At 37.8% G+C, this 17,923-nt stretch overlaps 1 protein-coding gene and 1 long non-coding RNA gene across 40 annotated transcripts in view; one reads left to right on the plus strand and one right to left on the minus strand.

Moving 5' to 3' along the window:
* The window catches only part of ANK2 (ankyrin 2), a 395,080-nt gene that overhangs the window by 28,193 nt on the left and 348,964 nt on the right, over positions 1–17,923 (minus strand). For 33 of the 39 annotated variants that reach the window (XM_080373623.1, XM_080373646.1, XM_080373648.1 and 30 more), the window contains 8 exons: positions 17,767–17,921; positions 16,689–16,900; positions 15,618–15,822; positions 13,694–13,790; positions 9,217–9,445; positions 6,613–6,738; positions 4,327–4,449; positions 2,785–2,817 (listed from right to left, as the gene is read on the minus strand). In XM_080373623.1, coding sequence (XP_080229749.1) covers positions 2,785–2,817; positions 4,327–4,449; positions 6,613–6,738; positions 9,217–9,445; positions 13,694–13,790; positions 15,618–15,822; positions 16,689–16,900; positions 17,767–17,921 — 1,180 coding nt within the window. The remainder of the gene's footprint in view (positions 1–2,784; positions 2,818–4,326; positions 4,450–6,612; positions 6,739–9,216; positions 9,446–13,693; positions 13,791–15,617; positions 15,823–16,688; positions 16,901–17,766; positions 17,922–17,923) is intronic. The other 6 variants (XM_080373649.1, XM_080373619.1, XM_080373651.1 and 3 more) reach the window with 1 other exon arrangement.
* On the plus strand, positions 5–16,679 carry LOC308058221. The gene is made up of 5 exons (XR_013925729.1): positions 5–516; positions 1,776–1,869; positions 12,571–13,557; positions 15,031–15,106; positions 16,147–16,679. It is a non-coding gene; the product is annotated as an uncharacterized lncRNA (long non-coding RNA).

The following is a 17,923-nucleotide window of genomic DNA, read 5'->3' on the forward strand; positions in this document are numbered from 1 at the left end:
GGAAGAGAAAAAAGGAGTAAATTTTAAAAATTCAGATATAATCAATATGTATGAAGTCACTAGCGAAGATCGAGTCAAATCCACTAGATGTATGGAGACATACAGATTCATTGATTTAAATGGAACCAAGAATGTATTTAAAATAATGGTAAAAACATGGCTTTGTTTATTTAGTATTTCTAATAACAGAAAAATGGTTACTTTGCTATAGTCAACAGTAGATGCAAAATGTTGCAATGTATTTTCTTTAAATGCAACAAGCAGTATAGAGGATGCAGGCTTTTTTATTACTGGGTATGTCATTGCATTGTTCTTCATTTACTTCTTCCCATCTAATAGAAGAAAGTCCAATACAGTCATCTGAAAGCGTATGTCCCATCTGGATGGCAACTAGTACCCTTGCTACAACATAGTTTCATTGGCCATAGCCATTCTGAGATTGTGCACTTTTGCCTCTGTACTTTGTGGTGATGAAAAGCAAGTGCAGAAATGGATGCAGACTTGCTACTGCCTAAGGTAAGAACTAGGATTTGATGCTACTAATAGTTATTGATACCTCTAAGTGGGAGCAGTGATGGCCCTCAGAGGCCATCTTTTTGATTTTTTCAGAGTGTATTTGGGTATCAATTGAAAAAGCCATACAATTTTATTGTTACTCAAAAGAAAACAATAGTCCTTGCCCAAAAAACATTAAAAAAAAATATGCAGCGTCAGACTGTGAAAATTCAAGGAGCACGTTTTTGAAATTGCCTTCTGGTTTGATTTTTTTTTTTTTTCCGTTTTCAGTCATTTGACCACGTAAGCAAAAAAAAAAACCCCACAAATTTGGTTGTGTAAATTTAGATATGCAAAAGTGTACAGACTTAGAAGTAGCACTAAACATTTAATTTTCTACACAAACAGGATGACTGTGAAGAATGAAAATCAGCTATGCGGTACTGCTGATACACAGTGTATTGTATGTTAAAGCCCTCACGATAGTTTCTTTAGTGAGTGTTGAAAAGGTTTTACTTGTTTAAAAGTAGTCTTTATAAATATAAATGCAATATATTGTCTCAGTTAAGATGCTACTCATTCTTGCTTTTCCATAAATTGAACATGAATACAAGTAAATCACTGGCAGCGTTTACATATTCCTGTATGCCTTGCAATCATTTAGGTGACATCATTAAATTTCACACTTAGCAGTGTGTATTAGGGATCCATAATAGTATGAATTTCTCTGATGCTGAGATTGCCCTACATGGTAACCTAGGATCCCTAGAATGCTTTAATTCCCCTTTTAATTTTAAGTTCCTCCAAATCAGTCTGGAACTATGTCAGCATACTAATTATTAACATAAAAATGAATAAAAAAAAAAAAAAAAAAAAAGAACTTCAAGTGGAAGGTGGTTTTGGCCACTAATGAGCTTGTCTTTTTGTGCTTCCATTTCTTACATAAAAAATCATCAGTGTTCAGAAAATAATTTTCCACTGATTTTACAGAGTGTAGATTTGTTAAAAACAACTTTTGGGAACTTCCATGGGAAAGCATAAAGAGCATTATAGAGGCTAAAAGAATTAGTTTCATGCTTTTGGTACAAAATTGAATGATCACCTGGTAAGAAATGTTACTTTCTGAATGAATATAGTGGGAATTAGCTGAAAAACTTTGGCCATGTTTTCACTTGAACAGTGCCTGTATTTCAGCGCTGAAATAGGAGTGGTATATATTTCTGCAATGATAATAGGGAACTGCAATCCGTGCAATGAGACTTCTGAACTCTGTTTTGCAGTTCATGGAAAAGATGTCCATCATCTTTGGGGAGCAGGCTGTTCTCACAGTTCTGGCACTCTTACTTGTTTCCAACAGCTGAACATCATCAAAATGTGAGGATGCTTTTCTAACGTTACTTATTCATGTAGGGGTCTGACCTTAAACATCTGTAAATGCCAGAACGGGGCTGGGAATGTAGTGGGGAGTTGGCCACATTTCTCCATGAAGATGCAATTCAGTTTATGTTAAACTCTACACCTTTTACTTGGAGCAAACTTACTTTTAACTTCTGGGTTAACACTGATTCTGTACTAGACTTAGGTAATACAACTCAAAAATCTCTACGATCCAGTCTAGTGGATGTTATAAATGGAAAATATTTGTGAATTGCAGCCCTTCCAGGTACGTACAGGTAGTGCCTTCAATTGAGACTGGTCACAGACTCCCCGCAACAGTGGGGAACTCGCTGATGGAAGTAATTGTTGTCTTTAGGTCTGTTCCTCTGCCTCTGTTCCCCCCTACCCACCACCACTAACTAGAAGAAGCATATTCAGACCATGCTTAGGGGTAGTAATAAAAGGTATACTATGTCAATGATCTGAATACTTCAGACAAGTCCAGTAGCAACACTGTGTTATTTTTAGGATGCAGGATGGTTCTCAGCATCAGAAAAACCAGTCCCATATCCCTTGGTTTGTGCTGCAGGGAATAAAGGTTAAAGAAGTACACTTGTATGGCTTATTCTGGAGCAAAGGAACTGTTTGGATAGTAAAATGAACTATTATAGATCTCCACAATCAGTGCATCTGAATCTGTAAAACCTTAATGTAGGGAAGGTTAAACTCAGTAAATTCCAAAAGTGAGCCTGGGCAAGATCCTTTTAAGTGCACTCCTCTTCATTGTTTTTGTAGCACTGACCTAATGATAGATATGCCTGTTTCAGTACAGATTTCATCTTCCAGGCTATATCTGTTAGTTGTATTTTAGTAGTACACGTAAGCATTAACATGCTGTTAAAGCAACATTACCTCCTCTTCTTGTTCTTGATCTGATTCTGATTCCTTTCAGTTCCAAAATGCCATGCAAAAAGAGAAGGGGAAAACAGAGCAGGCAAAATGCAATTTTTTTAGAAGACTAGAGTAGGAAAAAATAACTTCTGACAACATTTAACAGAAAAGAAGAAAACACAGTACATTTCTTAGGTCAAAAAGCAGCACAACTAAACTGTCAGTTTAAAACACAAAAGGCTACAGAATCACGCAAATTACAAACAGTAAAATTGCTTCTGGGTGTTAAGACTTCCAGTGATCCTTATTTGTATCAAGACTTAAAATATATACATACATTTACACCCATAAATTAGTGCAAATAAATATTTTAAATAGTTAAGAACATTACCCATTTAAAGTTTAAATACATTGAGATGTATTGTTTCTAAATTATACAAAAATGCTGTAAATGCTGAGAAAAAATGAACACCAACAGGAAAGATTTTGGACAAACAGCCAGCTTAATACATTCCTAAAAGGCATGCAGCTCCTAATTTGACAAGGACAGTAAAAAATCTGAGTTACCACAGAAGAGCAATAAACTGACTCTTTCTAAGGAAACAAGTGCTGCTTAACATCTGATCTCACTTAAACAGAAATCAAGGGCACTCCCATGATTTACAAGCGTTCAACTGGTCTCAGTCTTTTATTTATAAACACTAACTCATACTAGAGTTTACCTCTCCTTTTTCTGTCCTTGATATTGGGCTATTTTCTTCCCCAAGTACATTAATAACTATTGTAACAATATTCTGAAGAAAGACCATTTACACAATGTGACATACTCATAGATTCTTGAAAGATTTGATCAGATGATGGAAGAAAAGTCAGGGTCAAATGTCAACGTAATATTAAAATCTAATCTAAGAAAATACCTTTGGCACTGCTATAAACTTTTCAAATTCTAGAGCTACATGTTTATCACTATCACCACAGATAAACAAGGCAGTTGATAAACAAGGCAGTTAGCTAAAAATGCTATTGCAAAGCTCATGAACTTTCAAATTGGCCAATGAAAAAAATTACAAAAAATTTTCAGTTTTTCTATACTTCATACCTTAAGAACATCATAGGATCTACAGACATCCTTATACTTTGTGAAACAAAGCTTCATCTCCAGAGAGGTGTCACAAGGCATGGTTAGAAAGTGTGGGAAGCATTTGGTAAAACAAAAAATGAACCCAGAGGTTCTCATCAAGTCCCTGCTCTGTCTCATCCATGAACAGAAACTGGGTAAAACTTCTGTATGAAAGAATTAGCATAGGTCTTGCACAACACCACATGAAACTACGGGACCCATTTAATGCAAACTGGATTTTTGTCTCCCTTCTGTCATCTGAGGACTCATCTTTGAACACTGGCATTAAGAGTACCAAACCCAAGAAACTGAAAGCCCTTAGGTGGTATGTATTATTCTTTAAAATACCTGACTACAAAGCGCTAATGATATTTTGCCCTCCTACTCATTTCTTGTTTATATGATAATGCTCATGACTGCAGATCAGTATAATTTCACAGTACCTTTGTGTAAATGGGTAAAGTGATGTTTAAATTACATATGGCTTGATGAACAAGGCCTCTTGTAGATTTTGGCTCCTTCATGAATGACAATCGTCCACAGGGCTCCTGAGTGGTATCTCGCACCTGGTAGAGCAAACATACAGACATATAATCTGTTCTTTTGCTGTTTTGCTAAATGATCTACTTGTGCCACTCAAAACTATTTAGCAGAAAGAGGCTAGATGTGGGAGAAAAAGTCCATGTAGGCAAAAATGATGTGGGTTTTTTCCCCCCCCCCCCTTGTTTGTAAGTGTAGATAAGGATGCATTTGGGTATCAAAGCAAGAAAAGACACAAGCATGTATAGGCTTACACATTAGAAACTTATTTACAGCAGGCAGTCCTACCACTGTAATCACAGTCTTAAAAGAAAAGAGATATTCCATTAAGTTTGGGCTTCTAGGATAACTTGCAATACCCATTTTTCACTGAAACTGTTCCCCAAGCTTTATGGTCATAACAGAGATGCACTTTGTGTTAGGTGACAAAAGGAACTAAGCCATTTTCCCCCATATGACAAGAATATGTATTTATGCTGGTGATTATGTTAGGGATTTTTTTCTTTGCTCAAGATTTTAGTATTAAATATGATTTTAACTAGTCTTCTGGCTGAGTGGCTGAAAACAGTGGAAGATTACACTTAAAATTTCTTCTCTTGAAAAACATTTTCTCAAATGTATTATTAAACACTAGTCTTAGTATGACAGAGTTTGCTGGACTATATTTATAGGTGTGGCCATTATTATCTACAAAAAATACTACATCATGCCATTCTTCAAGATTTTGCAGTGAATCTTAGAAATATATGTTCCACAGTTGTTAGCAGAAACAAGTGTAAGCACTTAGAACTTAAGATGCTGGTGATGTAGTTTTAGCTTTTGTACATTATGTCAGGAGGATTATGTGTATCACAGATGAAAGCATGACCTCATTCTTAGCTTTCTGAACCAATAAAATGATACAGTTAGATACACGTGTACTAACTTTATCAGGTTGAAAACCGTAGATGCAAATACACACAAGTTTTTGAACATATTTTGGAAAAGCCATGGTGGAAGAAAAACCACAAAGCCAAAGGTAGGTGGTGGCATAGGTGAAGTTCTAAATTAAAACAAGCTTACAAAATATTGCTAGAAAGGAGGGAGAGTTTAAATATCACCAAGCAGCATACTGAAAACTTAACACAATGAAGGAGTGGTTTTGATTTTCTCCACTTTTTGGAGGCTTCCAGTCATAAGGCATTTCTCTAAAACTGTTTTGTAATGGCAATAATGTACTCCATTGCAGTTGGTATGTCCCACTGAAAAGTTTGTGGGAAGAGGTTTGCAGAGCCCTCTAAATATCCTTTCCAGAAGAGAAGGTGGTGGTGGCTTGGTGATCACAGCGAGGACACTTTTTTATGTGACTTCCTGCTCCCTGCAGATCTCATGAACAACGCAGATGAGCCCCGTGGACCATGGTGGTTTTGTCTTGGCTCTATAGCTAGGGCTACAGCATTAGTTAATTTTGGATTAATGGAGATTTTTTGTTTTGGCTTTTGTTTTACAAAATTTCCTACTCACATAAAAGTTTTAAAATTGGATAGTACAGTAATAGACATTACATGGAAAACATTAGGTTACAGTTGGGAATTTACCAAAATTAATTACTTCCTTTTTCCTTTTTTCTCAAAATTATGGTAAAACCAAAAGATCCAAAAAGGAGCCATGCTTTTCTTACTGTACCCCCAAGGAAGTTTTGCATTGCTACTGAAGAGAGGATGACTAGTTGAAGAATAGGTCTATCTCTATTTACAGCCATATACATATTTACAAGTGTAGGGTACAACATACCATTATTTGATAGATTTCTGCCAATTCTACAATGTTTTATGACACTTTTTTGCAGTTTCTGCACTTTTTTCCTGCACTGTATTGAACCATGATACAGAAGAACAAACAGGATCAAATGCGATCAGCTCTTTAGATTATTAGGTAGAGAACGGGATTCCTAGAAGTACCATTTTGGTGTCTGAAAGAATGCTGTGGACACAGTCATGGCTAGAAGAACATAGGCACAGATAATTATATTTACAGAAAAATCTTCCTAAATTTTAGGTAGCCACAACTGGTTGTTTTGACAACCGAGTCAACATGTAATCCATTACCATAAATTGATTTGGAACTGTTCTTCAGTCTACTAAGTCTACTGTAACTCAGAAGTAGACAAAAAACAAAAGTACAATCCATAGAACATATTATGACAGTACCTTAACAAACAAAGGAAGTCTGTTTTCTTTGAAGGCAAAGAAACTGAATATATGATGTTGCCCACTCTTTGTTAGTGGCACCAAATTGCCAAAGCAGTCCACATAGATGGGTTTTCCTTCTAATACCTATTGGAAATGAAAAAGAAGCAAAGCAGCAATTAATGACAATGAGGTGGTTAGGATTTCTTCTTAAGCATAATTCTGCAGCAGTTTTGATCAATTCCTTGAATCGCTAGGACCTGTCAGCATTTACAAGATTTGTTATGTACAGTTATCTAAAATCTGTGGAAACATTTCAGGTTATTAAATTCCAAATGGAATCCATTGTTAACTCAATAACAATAGTGTGACACTATAAATGACCAAATGAGTATTCAGTGTCAGGAATCTGGGCAAATTCTCAATCTATATTTTAATTTTATATTGGCTTATTTTATTTTAACAGAGTTTGCTAACCTGGCCTCATCATAACAGTCTAAGAAATATTTTTTTCAGCAACCAAATCAAAAGTCTTTGTTTTGACTGGTAGGATAATAAGCCATGGGAATAACATGAAGTTGCAGAGGACCTTTTTACCAATGCAAAAACTTTCTACATCAGATTACCTATGTGTTTAATCTACTTGCAACAGTCTGTTACAGCAGGCAAAGACAGTGTTTATCAGTAGATTCTATTTATTTCAGCTAGATTTGTAAAGGCCTAGAGCTTTTGAAAGTCAGGCCTCAGGTAAATGGCTCTCCGAAGTCCCTATAGAATGATACCAGCTGCATCTTCAGATTGCTATTTTATGGCCAAATCTCAGCTGGCCAGTTTTGGAGATGTTCAAAATGCCAGTACATTAACATCTCATTCTTACTTTCCAGAAGTTCAGCCTTGTCATTCAGTTTTATAAGCTCATATTTTATTTAGCTGCTCTGCACAAGAAATGCCCGTCAGAGCTTTAGGAACAGTGAGCACAAATCTTTTAAAGATGGGATTCTCACAGAAAAGAGACCATCCTGAGCAGAAGAGTATACCATTGCATGCAGTTAAAGTTAAAGCACTTTCAATTTCTCATCCCTTCTGAGAACGCTAACAGAAAAGCCAGAAAAAACACATTTAGCAGGCAGCTTTCTGGATTCCCCATAGGAAAGCTTTTGCCCATTCAGCAATAGATGTAATTTATTTTTTTTTTTTTTGTAAAGCAGAATATTAATCAAACCTGCTGGTTTAACTTCTTGGTATGCAAAGATGCTGACAAAAAGTGATAAAGTTGACTGCCTTTTTGGTGAATGATACTCATTTATGGAGTTACTGGAAGTTGAGATTTACCTGTCCTTTCGGCTTTGACAATCTCCCCTTTTCTTGCAACACCCACTTAGTATCAGGCTCAGGAACATAACAATTCAGCAAAGAACACCATCCTCAAAACTCATCTTTACTCAGGCATTCCTCTAAGAGGAAGTCAGTAAGTGAAAAATTCAAGATGCCTCTTGGCAGTTTGCTACAGAGCTAATTAAAACTATGTAATCACTGTAGACCACCACAGAATTGACTATGAGGTACCTGGATTGAATTTAGGGCTAGCCTGCATCCATAGAACTTAGTTGTAAGCTAACAGGAAAAAGTCCATTTACAACATCTATCTGCTGCCTCTCAGCTCACTGTTGAGTGGCTTTAATCTTGTTGTTCACCTGAAACCCCAGCCAAGCTACACACAATTCCTACAGCCTGTTGCATTTTGTTTAATAAAAGCCATGGGTGATGTCTCCTGTTTGCATAATTAGCCATCTCATAATACTTAGTTGGCAGTAGCTACTCTAGTTTTGAATCTGAATTAAAGAAATGCTGACCCCGACACCAGGGAAAAGGAGAACAAAGAACCTGAAACTGCTGGGCTAAATGGTAACCCCCAACTTTACTTTATTACCCGATTTCCCAGCATAAAATCAGTGCAGTTCCTAAGTATAACTGTTTAACAGACCCACCATAAAAAAAGCATCTTGGGAAACCAAATTCTTCCCATTCTGTTTTGTCCTATGGATTTTCTAAGCCTTAGTCTCATAACAGAGAGTGCAGACTCCACTTCCGTATTTACTGTCTCCTTGAACCCACCTTAAGGTTCCTCCTACCTAATTTTTTTAATTGCTGAGGACTGCCCTTAGAACACACTGGGTGTCCCATCTGAATGCTGATAATGCCATGGAGAAAGCAAAACCACAGTATTACCACAGTCAGACAGGGCATTCCTTTAACTTCTGATAACCAGCTGATTGGATTTCCTTGTGGGTGAAGCCCACAGTTCCCTTCCACCTCGGCAGGCTGGCCCAGGAAGACCCAAGTGCAGTCAGCTGAGTGTGGGTAACCTTCCCACCAGCCCCCGTGGACTAAGGGATTGGCAACTGCCCCTTGGGAATAGGATTTCATCACTCGTGTCTGGCAGCTACCTTTCCTTTACATCTGACAAAAGCTGAAGTTTACATCTTACGATGCATTATAATGCATCATGACAGTATTTGTCGGCACTGTTATTTTTCAGTACTTGTGGCAGATAGAAGGCAGAAAATACTAGCTTAAAAACATACATTAGAAAATGGAGAAAACTTTAAGATTGTTGTATGGTACCTCTACATCCCTGCTTCTGGCAACTTCAGCAAAGTTTTCTTGTTGTTCTAGAGTTTTATCCACCTTGTCATCTGTCATGCAAAAACATCGTAACCGTGCTTCAATGGGATCATGTGATTTGGCAAATACCACAAATTTGGCCATGTAGGGGACGCAGATAATCTCTCTGTACACTTGGGAAGCAAAAGTAACAGATTCTTGTGTCTGTCGACAGTCTATCAACCAAAATCTGTAAAAGAGAATGAAGAGTTGTATAATCAGCACAGAAAGATTTAGGCAAGAAATGTTTTCTCATCTTGGCAGCGTTAGCTGGTAACCACACCAATTGTATATGACAAGTCAGAATAAAGTAAAACAAAATTAGTCACCATTTGGGAAGAATAGCCTAAGAATGGTCATGGTACCCCCTATGCATTTAGGAGCATGAAGCAAAATTAACAGGGAAAGCATCTGGACCAGGACATACTTTCCTAAATTCCAGATGCAAACCTTTCACAGAGTCTCCTGCTGCACAAATTCCAGGCCATTGTTTGCCTTTCTGGTAAGATCTCACTCAGCTGGAAGCGTATTTGCTTCCAGGTATGATGTGACTGACTTTTAAAGGCTTTAAGAAGTTCACTTGTCCTGTGGCAGACAGTCTTACTTATCTTCTCTGAATATAATATTAAAACAATTACTTGTGGCTTACCAAAATCAAGAGATTCTGGAAATTCGTCACAGTATCCAATAAATTATTTTTCTTCTATCGAAAATCTGGCTAACGCCTAAACTTTGTTTTCATCTGAATTTAATCCTTTCAGGGAGAATATGTGATCAAGTGTTTCGTGCCCTTTACCAAGAAATAAGTCTCTTCTAGAATAAGCTCAGTGGTCTCTGTTTTCCATCACTTTCAGCAGCTTCTGATGACGTTTGAAATGGTGATTGATCTTATCACCATTCTTCTAGAGCTGCCCAGAAGATCTCTGAATTTCTTCTTGTTTATCACATGTCATTATTTGATATCTACGCAGAATATAAGTAGAGAAGGGTGTACTGGAAGCGTACAGTTCTGGTTTCCCACTAACCATAACTCTGCAATATGTGCCTTTCTTCTAGAGAGAGACAGGTTCTTTTTGACAGCTGACTTCTATCTCTGTTGTGGAAATATAAAGCTGCCTTGCCCAAAACTCTGTTTTTCTTCTACCACCTTGCTTAAAAGGTTAGCAGTACATTCCTTACATACAATATAAAAATCTGAGGGTCTTTAGGTCAGTGTAAATTATTTTGTCCACTGTGTAACTACCACTACATGCAAAATCAGAAATTATTCTGATGTGAATTTAGTCAGGGGCTTTTTAACTTTGATTTTGTGATAAGTTTTTGTAATGCATATTGAAGACCAGTGATACATATATATTTCTTCATCTGAGCCATATTCTAAGACTCTGAGAGAAGATGTGTCGACATCTGATTCCTACTACCCTTGCCTTCACAGAGGTTGTGATCACCACTGACTCCCTTTTCGTCATGGTTTCTAACAGGCTGTTTTACTGACAGCATCTTTCTAATGTATACACTGAATCCTCTACCCCAGTGGTTCCCGTGACACATGTGCCAGAAGTCAAACATAAACATGTTCAAAGCAACAGGCAAATACTGCTGGAATAAATTACTTCCTCTCATGATGTGAAGCCAGGAGCTGCCACTGCTATCCCATTCAAGTACCACCATGACAGAGAAAAATTTTTACAGGGTAATGTCGTAAGTTGTCTGATTTCACTAACACAATTATTACAAAGGAATGTTTGCCTCTTACTAAGAATTGCTAGTGTGTCTGCATCAGCAGAAACCACCTCAAAACCTACCAAACGTGCACCATTACTGAAGACATACCATGGATGTTGCAACTCAGGTCTAGAACTTCAGCTTCCAGCACAGGTCTTCTTGTGTCAAAACCGACCCTCCTCTTGCCTAAAACCCACAGGTTCACTACCTTTTCTTTGGGCCATTCGAGGCAGAACAGCATTGCCCGTTAATAAAAATTTACAGAATTTCCTTATATCTTTGTCAAGACAACTGAATTATTATTTTGCAAGGATACCAGCTCTCACTTAAAATAATTTTACTTCCACCCTCAAAATGTATCAGCAGAAACACACCAAGCATTTTACAAGGAGTAGCATGTATTGCCTTCTTTCTCAGATATCACTTCATTTAGTTTGTGGAGCTGATGACATTTCTTTTAAATAAAATTCACTGTGTGGGTGGAAAGCATGCTTGAGTTTGACACCCGTAGGATGGAGACAGAAGTCAGAAGAGGTCAAAGACACCTCAAAAGCTGGTACAATGTACAGGGGGGCTTACTATTTATTGTAGATTACATGGTATTATAACCTACAAAGCATACCTTTCAAGTGTGTTTTCTCTGGTCTTACTCATCCGCAGTTGAATAATAGCGAATTTCATGCTGTGCTTATCTTTAGAACATTTAACAAACACACTGGTTAAAAAACAGGCTGATGACATTTGAAAGAGAGAAAGCATGTTTGGTACATAAAGGCTTGGCATACTGATACTTTCCTTTTCATGTGTGGGAGAATTATGCTATGCTGGACTCAAACTGGAGAAGCTATATCCTCTGAGAAATCACCATATGCTCAAATGATTTGCTGTCATACACCAGGGGCTAAAAAGCCCAAACAGATAATAATTTTTTTAAAAAGCTGCAGCTCAGTAAATGGAAAACAGCTATGCCTCAAAGTCTGCAGTTTAATTCACATGCATTTTAGACAAATATACCTCTTTCCCAAGCTCATTTTGGACAGAATTAGTCTTATGAATGGGAAAACAGTGCTCCATCATTAATGGTTTAACTAGACATAGACAAATTACTGTGAATAGCAGACAGGAATCAGCTGATTCTCAGCAGGGCACAAGGGCAGATGCACTTTTAGACGGGGGCAGAAGTGAAGAAATTTAAGTTAGCTTGTCCTTCAGCAAAGAAAGCAATTAAGTCCCTGACTAAATACATGAAAAATCCCATTTTCTAACTTTGACAGCATTTAAAAACATGCTTGAGTTAAAGTAGTCTGTTGAAAATCCATTTAGATTAAAAATAAAAGGTAGAACCTATTAAAATCTCTATATGGGACCCCGCCTATATCACAGAACATTAGCAATAGTAATCAGTTTTAATGTCATCATCGGGATTAGGAAACATCCACTACCAACATGGAATGCAGTTCTGCAAACTGTTTATTTCATGTGTAGCCCTGGCGGGGACTTCACAGCTTTAGGGACTTTGACCTCTCAAACTTTGCATCTAGTCTCCACCTCTGGTTCTTAAATTAACCTCTAATTTATCCTTTTATACAGAACACCGGAGGTAGCAGATGAAAGCTAAACCACGCTTCAAGGTCTCCCTCTTGTGGTCACTGCTGTTAAAGAAACGTACATAAGCGCTGTTGCATCGGACTTCACAGGAAGAAAGCCATTTCTGAACTGATAAAGTATAGAGAAATAATATTTTGTTTTGCCTAATTTAAAAGTTATATTCTAGATTGGACTGAAAAACCTGAACTCATTTAACATTAAATAAATTATTTCATTAAATAGCAAACCTAATCTATAATAATCACTGCTCTGGACACTGAATGTTTGCACTGAGGGAAATTCATTGATTTTCATGGGCAAGCTATCCAAGGATTTTTGTAACTGTTTGCTAGACTACACATGCTGAAATTAATACTTTCCAAGTCATAGACTGCATCTCCTATTACAGAGAAGGAGATTTTTGAGCATTCCTGTGATATAAATCATGCACAACATACAAACTAAAATGCATACTTTTTTTTTCTTTTTTTTTTTTTAGGATTAAATTCTGTTTTCAGAAAGACAGTAGTTGAATCTCATCACAAGAACAGATGGTTGGAATAGATTCTTCTAGATCACAGTTTGGTACACCTACAGGCCTTTCTACTTGATTTTTTATTTGTTGGATATTCTGGAAGTAACAGCTTTTAGAAGATGTATAATGAGATACCCAAATAAGGGACTTTTGTGTCCATGGAAATTTGCATATTTCTGCATCTGGGAGAGAAGGGGTATTCAAAGCAAAACCAGGTTTTTTCTAACTACCTGAAAATTGAACTGTCCCTCAGATTACTATTTCAGAAAAGTATGTATGTCATTCATTCATTTCTGGTTTCACAGCAGGTGCTGACTGAAAAGGACTAATGGCCGAGATAAAAATGGCAAGAACATCAATTTCTCTCCGCCACTGGTCAGGGCTGTAGTGCTTACAGCTCTTGTACATCATCTGTCTGGGCTGGGAGGCTCAGAGCTTCCAAAAATACCTCACCGGTTGGTTCACAGCATAGACAAAATACCTATGTTCCTTCTACTAACTAAACTAAAACAGTTTAAGTAAATAATTTGTTGAAAAAAGACATGCACTTGAAGGTGACAGTGTAAAACTCGTGTTTTGTTGTGTAGGTACCTGGCAGACACGTTTGTTGTGAAGGAAACGCATTCATTAACAAATGTCAGTGGTGTTGTTCCAGTGATGTCTTCCCATTGGGCAGGGGTGGTTCCTCCTGAAATAAGAGATTTTTTAAAAAAATTAAAACCAAGCACGCCTGTAACTTTCATGCTTCTATGGAATATTTTACATTCTTCTGAACCGGTAAAATCCCAGACATGGCTTCTCCTTAGGTCCATGTTTTTCCACTAATGCTAGTAGGATTGTATGGGTCTACCCTGAGAAAATAAAGTGCTGAAATGGTTTTCAAATTTTAAGTCCTGTAGCACAGTGCCAACAATGTTAAAAGAAGCTAGAATTCTGGGGGGAGGGATGTAATTTATTAGAAATTACTTTTGTTCATTCTAGACTAAACACATATGCGGAACAAAACTGGCCCAGATAGAGCACAGTTAAACCTATATTGTTACACTTGGGAAACAATAATAATGTTACTAATAGTGACCACCACCACAATTTATGATTTCTATAATCTACTTCTTTTTCAAATAATTCAAAGATTTGGGTCCAGTATGTACATAGATAAGAAATTTCTTTTGCACACCGCAATGAAAACCTATGAATCAATGTCTCTCTGACACGGTCCCTGGAAGATCTTGCAGTTAAAACGTGCACCTCCATATCATGCTGTACAAGAGGCAGCCTTCTGGATTGCTGTCAGTCTGTCAAGTGTCCCACCCCTCTGTCACAGACATTGCCAGCTTCCTATCTGGCCCATGCAGCTGAAAACAGGGGCACAATCTGTCACCCTGCAGCTGTGCCTTTGAGTTCTTCAATACCTGTCCCTGCCTCACCTTCTGGTGAAGGATGTCCGGTTGGTTTCCAGTTACCTTAAAATCACACTGAGGTTACAGAAAACAGAAATAAAAGTGTTCATTTCTAACAGCAGTTACAAGTATTTATAAAACAGAGATGAAGAACTAAAGGAAAAACTATGCGTAACCAGGGCTGTCAGAATGTGTGTCTGTCCCTCCTGTCATATACAGCTGCCTTGTTAAGATGCCCATTTGACCATGCAGCACGGTCTTCATGCAAACCTTAACCCCAAGCTGTATCTGTAAAAGAATACTAGTTTTCAGGAAATGCCTCCTTTCTCCTTTTGGTGAAACATTCTTGGAACCAATTTCCCTTTTAAAGTTTTCTAGAGGATCCTCACAGATTTACTGTCCCTTCAAGAAGCTTACTCAAATTCCTTTTTATAGATGAGACCATTCTTCTCTATTTAAATAAATGTTTCACTCTCTTGGAAATGCAAACACTTCTTTGTTGATCAGATGTTTCTGGTATTTCAGCAGCTACCCAACACCTTTGTATCAAGAAATTGTAAAAGCACCTGCTTTTACAACAGGAACAACTCATCGACACATCACAGTGAGTAATGCATCTTACATTGGGTTGGTATCTGAAATCAGTTTGAAAATTAAGAAAGATGCTAAATTCTGAACAGAATAAATGCACACAGCTCATTTCTGCCTCTTAGCTGAGACTGAATGAGATGCTAATCACATTGGAGTTATAACAAGTATAAAGTGTTTAACTCCAATGTTTTCCTCTAAAGCATACTGCAACATTATGTTTGTACTACACTTACTCTGCTAGGCAGAGGGTAAGTTGGTTCTTAAGAAACTAACTGTAAGGAAAATGCCAAAAAAAAACCCAAACCCAAAGTCTATGATTATATTACACATCTCTTGTTAGTCCAAACAACAAATGTTATTTCTGCTAGAAAGTAATTGTTTGGAAAGTAGTTTATTTTCGCAGCATCTCATCCCAGTCAGGTTTTCACCAAGATTTTCATGTATATAATCAGTTTAATATATTCAGCCCACAATGACCGACAGTTTCAAGGTGCACATTAAAAGCTCTAGTATTTGCATCCTACCTGTTATGCTGCATAGTAACCTTAAAGTGGGTGTGTCACCTCCATAACCGTTCATGATCCCATCACTGGAGGCTTTGGGGACAGGAATTGTCATCGTGATGGGTTTATGGAACTTCCTTCTCCTGGGCTCCAGTGTGACTATAGGACTGAAGGTAGCCTTGTTGCCTAAAATCTTCTTTGTAAGTTCAGTATGCATAGGTTGAGCCTTTCCAAAGCAAAAGACAATAACTGAATAGTTACTTTAAAACAGTTTAATGAGTATGTAAAGAACTGGGTCTGTATATTGCCACGAAACCCTTAGGTTTGACACTAAATGGCACAATTTCCCATGAAATTCTGCAGACTAAAGAACTGACTAAAGAAGTGAGAAGGGGAGACCTCCCTTTTTCAACTTTCCCATGCCTTCCTCCTCTTCCTATCCCCTTTCTTGGTGCTTGTCAGACCCTCCATAGCATTAATTTACTTAACCAGTAGCAAATGATTCCCCTTGTCACCTTTTTTTTTTTTTTTTTTTTTTCCCCCCCTTGAGAGCAAGCTGTGAACTATTTCATTAAGCTGTTCAGCTATTCACAGGGGATTTCAACAAGCGCAGCCTCCTGGCCAAGGTAAGCTGTGGATGCACGCAGCAGGAGGAGGGGATGGTGGTAGGGGAAAGACTCCCCCTCTTTCAGTAGTGAACTGTTCAGCTGGTTTACTTCATGCTGATAATCTGTATATTTGACTTAGTTATTACAGCACTTTGTACTTCGCTGATGCCTTTCGTAACAAGTATTTAAGAAATTGTTCTATGACCTACACTAATACCATCAGCACCAAAATGAGGTGCTTTTCCCAAGATCATATAGACAGTTAACAGACAGGAATCTGAACTGGAATATCCAAAGCTTTACCACTTGCTTTGACTTTTGCATGGATTTTTTTGTTTCTTTTTAAATTATTTTTACTAGAAGCATTGTAGACAACAATATACAACATGATAAGTGGAATATGCTGGTTCTCCATTCAAAAAAGGTGATTTTACACTTAAAAAAAAAAAAAAAAAAACAAGCCCTTGTAATTGTTTCACTGTACCTGGAGACCCACGCGAATTCGTTTGGTTAGAGCCCCTTCTGGGAAGACTGCCTGCACTTGCGGCACAACAGTGCTACTCAGCACACCTCCCTCAGGTCCGATAAGGTTGCTGTCCTGTTTGATCCGAGATACCACTGCAAAGTACTGAGGGAAATCTCGGGTGATGATGCGGCAGATACGTTTCTTCTCAAGCTCCTCTGGAGTGTCAAGTACTGAGGCCAAAAGAGAAGGTGGTCAGAGGACAAGAATTTCATAGAAAGAATACAGCAAACTTCAAAATGCATTGAACTTTTCATAGTTTAATTGCAACTTACAAAAAGCATTTTGTCTAGAAATCAAAGGGGAAAAGGAAACATACCCCAGTATTTCAAGTTCAGTTAAACCAGAGAAAGCAAGAAAGGAACAGATGACAGACTGAAACAACTAACTGAAGGGAGCTTAACACAGCAAACTCAGAACATATTGATATCACCCCCAAAATCAGTAGGCAAACGAGCAAAGTGATCAGTTCAAGCCCCTTTCCATTCCACATGTTTACACTATGGCCTGGAGTAGCATCAAGGAAACTAAATTCCAAATCAAAAGTATCAAAGTACGAGTTCAGCTTTAAGTATGTGAGTTGGCTTGTTTACTTTTGGGGGGGCGGGGGGTTGTGAAGAAAGCCATCAAAATTAATAACAAATTCTGCAGATCCTAGACAAGCCCAAGGCCATTCTGTTCTCTCAGAAAGCAAGAGTACCCATGACTGACGTTTCCTCCCACACACGTAGCTGCTTGGAAAGGATTAGTGTGGTAATTGCCTTGTTTTGGAAAGATGTTTGCTATGGAAGCTTTTCGTTTCACACTATGAAAAGGAGCAGTAGAAAACACAAGTCTAGCATCTATTCTCAACTTGGTGATGGAAGATTTTGTTTTGTCTCACTACTTGGGCAGACCATGCAAGGGAAGTAAACACAAACGTGCTTACATGGACCAAACATGAGGTGCTAAATAAAATAAATGGTAAAAAGCCATTAACCCCAGCTACAGGAGTAATGCAGGAGAAGAATTTTTTTTACAAAAAAGTCACACTGGATACCTTCATCCATCCCATTCAAGATTTCATTCAGTTCATCCTCAGTGTATTCACAGAAATGCTCCTTCCAGCTGTCCCCATTCTCACTGCGCAGGATCACCAGCTCTCTCTCTTTCCCACGCAGAGCAGCAAAATGGGGAATCTCGACAATCACAGGCCT

The sequence above is a fragment of the Falco punctatus genome (assembly GCF_963210335.1).
Source record: "Falco punctatus genome assembly, chromosome: 1".
In the NCBI taxonomy this organism is placed as follows: domain Eukaryota; kingdom Metazoa; phylum Chordata; class Aves; order Falconiformes; family Falconidae; genus Falco; species Falco punctatus.